General features: G+C 36.2%; 1 protein-coding gene across 1 annotated transcript; it reads left to right on the plus strand.

Annotated features, from left to right (window-relative positions):
* The first annotated feature begins 1384 nt into the window (after positions 1-1384).
* Positions 1385-8596, plus strand: fam8a1 (family with sequence similarity 8 member A1). The gene is made up of 5 exons (XM_015379620.1): positions 1385-1825; positions 4764-4884; positions 4988-5111; positions 7629-7768; positions 7858-8596. The coding sequence occupies exons 1-5, from the start codon at positions 1465-1467 to the stop codon at positions 7997-7999; spliced, it is 888 nt and encodes a 295-aa protein (XP_015235106.1). The 5' UTR covers positions 1385-1464; the 3' UTR covers positions 8000-8596.
* The last annotated feature ends 2047 nt before the right edge of the window (positions 8597-10643 follow it).

The following is a 10643-nucleotide window of genomic DNA, read 5'->3' on the forward strand; positions in this document are numbered from 1 at the left end:
TGTCTAATGTCTAATCTAATCTTATGTCTACTCAGAGGTACTACAAACACATACAAAACATACACGAGTGTCATTGTATACAGAAGAGATGCATCACATCTCAGGATTTCAATTAGTGCAACAATAGCTTCTGCCAATAGAGTATTGAATGTAGCTTCGGGCAGTAAATCACTTTATGACACAAAGGTTCAAAAAGAATCATTGCTTCAATAGCATTCCTAGTAATGCTGAATGACCGGAACAGGTAGTGCAACAAGCTTCTGGGAACACATTAGAAGCTGAGTGATTAGATTTCATTCTGGCAGCAAGAGGAGAGTGAGGCATGTATATAAAGAGAGTGAAACAGGTGGAAAATTTGGGAATAAAAAGGAGCAAAAGTTGGAGCTGATTATGGTGCTAAATGCTGGCTGGGAAGTGACTAAGATAAATACACAGTGGAGTTCAAGTAATTAGTCCAAAACTAAAACAGAACAAAAACCAATGCATTACAAATTCATATAAATCTTTAGTTGAATATAAAAACACAAATATGACCAATTTATGATATATAGTTTCAGCAGTTGATTGTTTGCCCCACACATTTTCAAGTTAAATCAAAGCTGAGAAGGATTTTTAGAACTTTTTTTCTTTTGTAACTGGTTGTTTTTTGTGAGGAAATAATAAAACCAAGAACAGCATGTTCAAGAATATTAGGTTCGTTGAAAAGGTATCAAATCTGATTTTTGTCCGCGGGGTGTGTTAGAACTTTCTTTCATGAGTAAGTCACAAGTTAAAAGTATTATTAAAAGAAAGGTTCAAGAAAAATGGCAAAAACAATGGGAAGAAGATATAAAAGGAAGATGGCTTTACAGAATACAAAGGAAGGTTGGGAAAGTTCAAGGGAAAATTGGGAGGAACAGAATACTTAGGACATACAGGACTTAATTTAACATTACAGTTAATGGAAAAACATGAAACAGGAAGTTGCAATATATGTGGGGAATTTCAAACCATAGAACATGTTATGTATAACTGTAGGAAATATCAAAGAACACAGCTGATAAGGAGTCTTGAAAAGGAAAAAGAGCAGTATTGTCTAATAAATAGTTTAAGGAAAATCACTTACAATTTAGGTCATAGAATTATGTTTCATTTTTTATTGGTAACAGGTTTAGTGAAAAGAATATATTTTATATATTTATTTTATATTTTATAATATATATTTTTAAATACATATATATATTTTTGAGCATGTTTGTCCTGATCCACACTCCTTACTGATTGGTGGCGGTAATGCGCCATAAAGTTGTTTGCCAACCGCCAATAAATTCTAGAAGAAGAAGAAGTTAGGACTTTCTTAGGGGTAGCTATAGCTCCCCCTAGCGCCGCTACTGGGTAGCGCCAGTCCAACCGTCAGGTGCAGCAGGAGGCAGACTGAATTGCTTCCTTTCTAATGCGGGTGAACTGGTGGAGCATTTTGTGACTATGGCGAGTGACAGCTGTAACGACGGCTTCGAAATCGATTCTAAGCAGCTCCAAGCTAATGCCACGACGGAGTATTGCTTGAAGTTACAGCGGTGGATGTGGGAGCATTACTGGGGCTATGCTAGCTGGCAGAGCTGGCTGGCTCTGTCCGCCTTTCCTTTTCCTCCGCAGGGCACCGCCGCTCAGACACTAGCTGCTCGTGCTTCTAGCTCGGTCAGCGGACAGCAAGCGTCCGACACTGTGAGCTGGTACGGTCACCCGTATGCCTTCAGACCCCCTGGGTCATTCCCTCCACAGGCGGAGCAGCGCTCAGCCGCGGGTGAGGAGCGGAGGCAGCCGAACGGGAGTCCACCACCGGCAGGTAGGGCTCTCCTCTGCATGGTGCACCTTGCGTGGTTCCTAAAGGCTTCAGATAAGACCTGAATGTAAAGGGAAGCGGGATTAGGAAAAAGTCCAGCTGGTAAATAGGCTTATAAGGATTGTTCTTTGCTCTTTGTTTTCCTCTACGAGTTTTATTTAGATGTGAAGTAGCTTCAGAATAATTAAAGTGCCTTGCAAAATGATTAACACCTAAACTTTTTGCATCCAAACCATCACAGCAATGTAATTAGATTTTATGTGTTTAATGATCATGAAATAAAACTGTGATATGGATTGAAAAAATTACCTGTTCTCACCTCAAACTCTGAAACGTGTGGCGTGCATTTTTTCCAGCCCCCTTACAGAGCCGTAGCCAGAAAATTTTAATAAGGGTGGCCAGGCAATAACCAATGGGTGCCCCAAGCGGATAGGTGCCAGAGCCTCAGGGTCAATCTACACTGACCCAACAGGAAAATGAACAATCACAACATCCATTCCGTAAAAATTCAAAAAATATCCACTGGACTTGGTTTTCAAGATTTCAAATCTTGAAAACCAAGTCCAGTGGATATTTTTTTGAATTTTTACGGAATGACTATGACCTGGATGACTGAGAACCTTCATCAGCACAACATCCATATTTTCTAAATAAAGACAAACTATACTTTCCTACAGCCTTTGCTAAGAAATAGATGCATATATTTAAACATCCATGCTGTCTAAATTAAAGGTGTGGTGGACAAAATTCTTTCAGTTTTGAGTTCTGGCACGAACATCTTATTCATTGTCATTACTAACCTATTTTTATTAATAATCATTCAGCATAAAATTTATACCTACATGTACTAATATCTACATTCAATGGATTACTTATTATTAAAGTAGTTATTTATCTCTGATTTCAGTAAAGATTCCTAAATGACTTGCAGAGACATAATTTCCTCTTTACTCCATATAAGACAAGATCTAAAAAGAGCATGAATTCTGTATTTATCTTTAATGTTAGTATATTCATGTGCATAATTAACCACAGGGTTTTTGTTGTCAGGTTATTGTTTAAATATAGAAAATGTAAATGTTAAATTAGTTAGAACATTCCATTTGAGAGTATTATTGCTGTCACCGTCTGTATTAGAGGGAAAAAATGGTAGGGGTGGCCAATGATTGGGTTAGGGTGGCCATGGCCACCCCTCGCCCTCATCTAGCTCCGCCCCTGTCCCCTTGGTATCATACTTTAGTACAGTAGGATCACCTTCCCTGATAATTTCAGCAGCAAGTTTTTATTAAAGAAGTTATTATAATACTTTGAGCCATTTAGGCATTTTTTGCTAAATGATACCTCAAACTATAATGGTATGAATAATTTTTAAAGCTATTTTGGACAAAGAAATATGGGAAAGGTTTGTGCTTCTGGTGCTGGGACAGTCATGTTACTGTAAATTGTAGAAGTGGAAGGGGATTCCTCTATGTCTTCCTCATCATCATTACTTAGATGGTTGGATTAAGGTTTGGACCAAAAAAATCCAGCACAGCCTGGGAATTCGATGAAAACGCCTTCTAATGTGTGCACTGCATGCTCTTATTGATCTTTTTTTTTTTTGTAACAGTTCACAAAGAACTATTGAAATGATTTTCAGATTGCACATAAATAGATTCATTAATTCTTGGGGAAAAAGGGAATTACCTTAGGGTTAGGATTGCTGGTAGGTTGGAGGCAAAATTTTGAAGCCATTCTATTGGACTTATAACCACTAATAATTGGCCATTTATTGGGATGATAACATCCAAAGCGGTTGCAAACAGCCACTAAGTATTTACTGTATGATTGTAGACAGAATTAAACTGAGGAGGAACCCCATAATATGATGCACAAGTCCTACCTGTTTGAAAATTTTTAAACTTCATTGTTACTAACGTTACAAGCGATAAACTATTTCCCCCCTAATTCTATCGTGGCTACAGCAGGCTATGGCAGGTTATTTTGATATGTTTTAGATTGACTGAATATGTATTTCAGATATCTGAAAAAAAATAAATAAAAATTTCTCATCAATATGAACATTAAAAAAAAAATGGTATTCTTCACATCTAGAATAAACATTCTAAATGTCTAGAAATTTATTTCAGATCTCTTTTTTTCCTATTGTTACTGATCATGATTTGTATTATTTTGACTATGAAGAAATATATTTTATATATCATAAATGCATATTCAGTCAGGCTGATGAATGTCTAAACGGCCTGCAGTAGACCATATAAATCTAAGTATTAACTCGAGCAGTAATCTTCTCCTTCGCCATCTTCCTCTCCTTTGAACCTATAATATTTTTTTCTAATTTATTTGATGTTTTTCTTACCTTGGATAAATGAAAAACAAAAAACAAAATGTCAGGTAAATTAGAGAAGCTGCAGAAAGGTGTGTTAAACTAGGAATTTGCTTCCTGGCCGGCACTCTGGGCTGTAAGGGTATCGAAGAACAAATACATGTGGCCATATACTACATTAAATTCTAAAATGAAGTTTATGTAGGGATTGAAAATTTTCAGTTTAGGCAACTGGATGTGAAGTTTTCCAGAAGCCGTTTCACCTTGGATCCAAGAGGCTTCTTCAGTTTAACTAATGGTGGGGAGCACTGAGGTTAATGTACTGTAGGTATAACAAAGAAATATGGGAAACATCCTGGTTACACCTACAGGTATTAATCTCAGTGCTTCCACCACTAGTTAGAACTGAAGAAGCTTCTGAAAACCTGGAAAACTTCACATCCAGTTGCCTAAACTGAACGTTTTCAACTTTTTTATTTAGTTTTTTTTCTGTTTTGTATGTTATTTAATTTTTTCTACTTTAATTGTATTGTTAGATTTGTATCTGTGTCATTGTTAACATGGGACAAACCATGAACTGCACAAAGGAAAATAGTTTCTGCATTATATTCACAGGACGAGAGTACACAATCCCCTCGCCTCTCCAGAGGTTCCTGGCAGAGACTGTGGATTTCCTCATCCTGTTCTGTGTGAAGGCCACCATCGTCTTATGGATAATGCATCTCTGTGGAATGAAGTGAGAACCGTCAGTGTGATTAAGAAACAAAAAGCAATTCAATTAATCATTTCCAACTTTAGTTTCATACCTCATACGAACCAATCGTCTCCTCTTCTTTCAGGGACATTGCCAAGTTCATCACCCACTTCATTATTGAGGAGATCGATGAGAACACATCCATCGAGGACCTGCAGAAAATGATGGTGGTCGCTCTGGTTTACAGGGTGCTGGTCTGTGTCTACGAGGTGGGATACGTTTTTAACTGCCTGATTTGTTGAGTCACTTAAAGTAGAATATTTTTTAGTTGGTGAGTTGTTTTTTGGTTTTTTTTTTTGTTACTCTTACATTGATTGTTTTTAACATTAATTCATAAATCAGACGATGTCCTTGTCTCTCTAAAGTGGCAACAACCCTGGTACATGTTGTACAAAACCCTGATCTTTATAATTCACCTGAAGAACAAGATGTGAAGTTCATTAGGATGGGCAACATAAGATTAGCAGATATCACATTATGTTTATTTATATATGTATATATAATTACATTTTTTAAATGATTACAGTTTTTAATTTTCCCTTTCAGCTTTAAATTTTTTAAATGGAAAATGAGAATAGGTGTTCTAAACGGACTTAAGTTAACCACAGCGTAATGACTGTCTAGAATGTTTTTTTTTTTTTTTTTTGAAAAAAACTCAAAATCAAACATTGAGGGAAGATGAAGGTTCTTTCCACTACATTCACAAAGAGTTGCTTCATTGCTGCATGAAGTGACTTCTGTGCAACAAAACATCTTGTTCCATAGAGGGTCCATGATGCAACGTTGCATTCAGAATTGCCTTGGATGAAGTCATGCGTACTGCGTCTGGCGTTGGACGTCTGTGGCTGCGACATTGTTTTCCCACATGGGGCTGAGCTCTGGGACGTTGAGGCACCTCGGATCAGTCTGATTCAATCTCACTGGTTTCCTTTGATGTTTTACATTCATACCTCAGAAAATACATTTCTGGTCTAATTCAAGTGCTTCTTAGTTTATTAGAATTTCATTATCAAAAATTTACATTTTAGAAATTCATTTACTAAAAATGCACATTGATTGCTCATTACTCAAGAGGCTTGGAAACTAAAGCCTTTATAATAGATCCGTATACGGTAGCAGGGCACTGAAGCCTGAAGTTTATTAAAGCACAGATGTATACAGGAAAATGGACTATAATGACTATATTTCATCTTGAGCCACCTGTAAACCAGAGAAGAGGATTGGCTCAACTGTTGGTCTGTTGCACATCTTGTCTACATTGACAGCAGGTCATTTTTCAAAGAAAGCAGAGATGGTTTCAGGGGTGCAACATCATCCAAACTCATGAGCAGCTTCTGAATGAAGGTGAAGGTGCCAAACATGTTCTTTGGGTAGTCCAGATGCAAAGCATAAACCAGCCCAAAAAGTAACACATATGCATCAGCAAATGTGGTAATGTCCCTCATGACAAATTCATCTTCAACCATAATGGCTGTGGATACAGGACTGAAGTGAAGTAGAAATGGACTTCTTCCTCTGATCACTGTGACAATACCAATGGGTGTGTTCCTGATGTCCGGCTCCTCTGATTCCTCACTCTGGAAAATGCAAAAGCACACTGTAACTATTTCTGAATACTAATACAGCTGCCAACTCAACAATTAAGTATACAGCAAAGTATTACACAGTCGACCTTATTGACAGAAACACATTCATAAGGAATAAAAATATCGTAACTAAAATATTTTTAGTTATTATGATTATTGCACTCACTCCATGTAACACGTGTTACGCCGAATGTGTAAAATAAGGGCGCAGACAAGCAGAAAAAACGACTTCTCTGTGGCATTTACACAATTAAACAACATGCAGATGTGTTTGTGAAGACTTAACCATCATACTTACACGTTTTCTTGACTTCAGCAACGGCTCGCTCCGCTCGCTTCCCGACCGCCATGTTGGTTTGATTTTGCCTGACTGGTTCCCGCCGACGTTTGGACGCACTGACGTCATTACGTTGTACTTCTCTGTGCATTCAAACCTTTCGAGTAAGGCAATGATTCACTCAGAGAGTTTAAAGTAGCACGAAATTATAAATGCATTCCTCGTTTGGAACACTTAGTAACTTAAAGTTGGGTTGACTTGATAGTGGAATTTGATTGTTTTCTTCACAATACTTTTGAGTAAGTATTGATGTTTGGGTTTACAGTGTACAAGATCGTGTACAAAACACAGTTGCATTAAAATGGTACCACATAGACCATCATAATTTGTTATTTACTTTTCTTCTTTGCTGTTCACAATGCTGCATTGTTTAACCGTGTTAAATAAAATGTAAACCCAGAAAACTGGCCCACTGATGTCAGGAAATAGTCTGCTCCTTGTTGTATCACAGTGATGCAGTAATTCCTGCAAAAAGAGTCTCCTCCAACTGTTTAGTTGTTTTACTGCACATAACAAAATTCTGGAGTATAGATCCGAATTTCAGTTTAAAAAAAAGTTAATATTACATGCAAATGCTTTTCTAAGTTTATGATGGTAATAGTATTATTTGCCAGAAAGATCAGAAATACTGCATTCAAACTGTTACGATGTTACTCTGTAGTAACTGATTAGTTAAACTGAATTACTGACATTTCAGTGATCTCCTGACACATATAGATGCACATAGAATTGTTTTTTGTCTGGTTATATATTTGGTTTGCATTAAACTTTAAATCTTTGATGCTTTTCTCTTGTTTGACCAGACGGTTTGTATTTGGGGAGCTGGAGGTGCGACTCCAGGAAAGTTCCTGCTCGGTCTGCGGGTGGTGACCTGCGACACCTCCACCATGGTACGACCCAACCGCGTTCTTGTAGTTCCAGCATCCAACGTCTCCCTCTCAGCGTGAGTGATGGCATCTTTTACTTTCATGAAGGTTTCCTTTATTATATGAGATCATTAAAACAATTTCAGATTTTTCCTTCCATTCACAGCTCCACGGTGCGGGCACTAAACAAGAACTTCTCCATCACTTTCCTCTTCCCCATCTTCATCACGCTACTCTTCTTCCAGCACAACAGGACTGTTTACGACATTGTGGCCGGCACCATAGTGGTTAAACGCAGAGGGGGTTGATGGGTTTCCCCATGTCACACACTCCGCTTTAGTCACAGAGGGCAATTGTTTAGTTTCTAATAAAAAAACAAATAATCTATTCTAAATGTATATTTTGTTACACTGAAAGAGACGTGTTTGAACATCACTAAGCAGAAGTTTGACTGCGGTTGTAAAGGACATTGATACAGATATGGTTGCAGAATATTTTTTATTAAAATAAAAAACTGACTGCACTGAGAAGATTTCAGTTTCCTTATAAGTTATGTAAAAAGAATAATTTATTTGCCTCCATAAAGGGGGAAAAAAATGTGTACATCTGCTTTATCGCTCTTACATATACAATATGGATGTGCTATTTTTTTAAAACCGTTTTTTTTAAAGCCAATTTAATCATTCTCAAATCCTAAATAATACCTCTCCATCCAATCGTATAATATAGTGTTTATTGCCTCTATAGAACTATTTTTCTATATAAAAGAGCTGAATATTAAGACTTTTGCACTAAACTATATTGTAAATGAGCCAAACTTGGGGAGCCTATAGATGGGCAGAAAAATCATCAATGCGATCTAAGTTCAATGCTCATGAGTTTGTGGATCCTTTGAGAGGCACCAAGTTAAACCATATATACTTTGGGCTAAAAGCATACAAAAAAAATGCAAAATATCTGCATGCAAAATTCCACATATTGCACATATCTTTGTTGTTTTTTTTTATGTCAAATTCTTTCTTTTTGAGCAGGTTGTTTTGATCGGAGCTGTTTGTTCGACCTCTGAAGTATTATTTAACTTGTTTCAGAAAAGCTGTATAGAGAAGAGCAGTAATGTTATTTTTCTCTCTTTTTTTTTGTTAGATTACTTTTTTTCATATTGTCCTTTTAGAAACTGTAAAAGAAGATGCTAAATAATTTGGTTAGATTTTTCTTTGTTTTTTTTTTCCTGTTCTTGAAATCAGTAATTTATCATTATTAATGTTATATCCTTTAGTTTTGTCAAAATGAAAACAGAAAATGTATGTTCTTTATGGTTAAGGTGACTTTTACGTTATGCACAGTTCAAACATAAAAAAAAAATAAAAAATTGTGACTAAGGGCAAATTTTTAGCATTGATGCAATATTTTAAGTATAAAATGTCTTTATGTGGCCAATGTGAAGCTATTCTGGTATTAAAGGACTATGCATTCTCTGAAGATGTTTATTTCTTTGCATTGGTTCATGAATGCTTTCTGTTTTACTTGTGCATATGTGAGACTTCAGATAAAATAATACCTTTAGGAAAAACAAGAAACAGCTGACACATGTTAGCTAGTGGATCTGGAATGTCTATTCTACCTCGCATTTGTTAAATGAACCTTAATGTTGGTGGTTAATAAGAATAGAATTACAGAGGGACTTTAAGCTGACTGAACTGAATAACAAGAGGGCTGTTTTATGAAATCCACTGAGAAAAGCCAGACTTGGAAGCTCAATTTTGGCTCAACTTGGGTCAAACTTATTGAGCTGTGTTAATAATCACTAATGCAATAAGAGTTCAACTAATCAGTGTAAGCGTGCAAATATGCAGAGTTAATTGAAGAAACAATGGAAAGAAGTGAGAATGCTCACCTTCACTAGACACATTTCACAAAAACACATTTCATCAGCAGAAAGCTCTCAGTTTCAGAAAATTGGTTCAAAAATGAAAAGGGAACACAGGCCAAAAGATTAAACTGGTAAATCAACGCTTTTATCATACACATCATTTCAGATAAATCAAAATTAAATGCAATATTAAACCAGTCAGTTTTGACACTTTTTAAAATAAATGTTAGCCTAAAGTATCATGACAAAAATGTTAATAATTTTAGTGAAATTTCAGTCAAATTCTTCTTTCCAATCTTTCTTGTCGTCTAGTTTTAGTCTGGAGATATTAGTGATAATTTTAGTCACAAACATCTTTTAATTAGGATTTAGTCATATTTTATCCCTAAAACACCTTTTCCCCCAACATATATCTTCCACTTGCAATATCTGCTGTGAGATACGCACTGTTGAACAGTGAAAACTAGGTATAATAATCTCATTTAAAATGGTAGCTCTGATAACTTTTTATTTTAACAAGGCAGCAAAAAGATTCAGCCACTTGAGATCATGTTCAATGAATTTATAAATAATTACTTTGGTGATTCATAGTTTATATCTTGTTGCCATATTGATATATCATAAATTTGGACCAAATAGTGGTTCTAAAACCGTTCCTGTCACTTATGGCGACTCCATTTCATACCCCCTGGTGTTGGATTCAACAAAATAAGATATGCTTAGAACTTTGTTTGCTCTGAACATGATCCAGAGCAGGCTAACCCAAAAGACACCAAAATAAACCAGACTTGGAAAACTAAACCTGACTTGCAAACTAAGCCATACGTCACTCTGGAGTAGAGGAGATGTTGGACACTGGTACCTTAGCTCAATGATAACAGTAGTGTCTGTATAGTGTGCCCTAAACTCTGCAGACATGTGCTACTTTATTTTCTCCACTGCAGAATATAAGGAAAATACGCCATTGATGGATTTGGCACCAGCCGTGTTTCTCCAAATTGTATCTCTTCTTCTATAACTAATGTATATATCTTTTTTCCTGTATATTATATATGTATGTTTATAAATATATGTATGTATGT

Source organism: Cyprinodon variegatus, unplaced genomic scaffold (genome assembly GCF_000732505.1).
Source record: "Cyprinodon variegatus isolate N-32 unplaced genomic scaffold, C_variegatus-1.0 Scaffold196, whole genome shotgun sequence".
Classification (NCBI taxonomy): domain Eukaryota; kingdom Metazoa; phylum Chordata; class Actinopteri; order Cyprinodontiformes; family Cyprinodontidae; genus Cyprinodon; species Cyprinodon variegatus.

Excerpts from the sequence above, each read along its gene's own strand:
- fam8a1 (XM_015379620.1), top strand. The coding sequence starts at position 1,465 with ATGGCGAGTGACAGCTGTAACGACGGCTTCGAAATCGATTCTAAGCAG. Across the intron at positions 4,885-4,987 it reads ATGCATCTCTGTGGAATGAA|GGACATTGCCAAGTTCATCA; the intron begins GTGAGAACCGTC and ends CTCTTCTTTCAG. Across the intron at positions 7,769-7,857 it reads TCCAACGTCTCCCTCTCAGC|CTCCACGGTGCGGGCACTAA; the intron begins GTGAGTGATGGC and ends TTCCATTCACAG.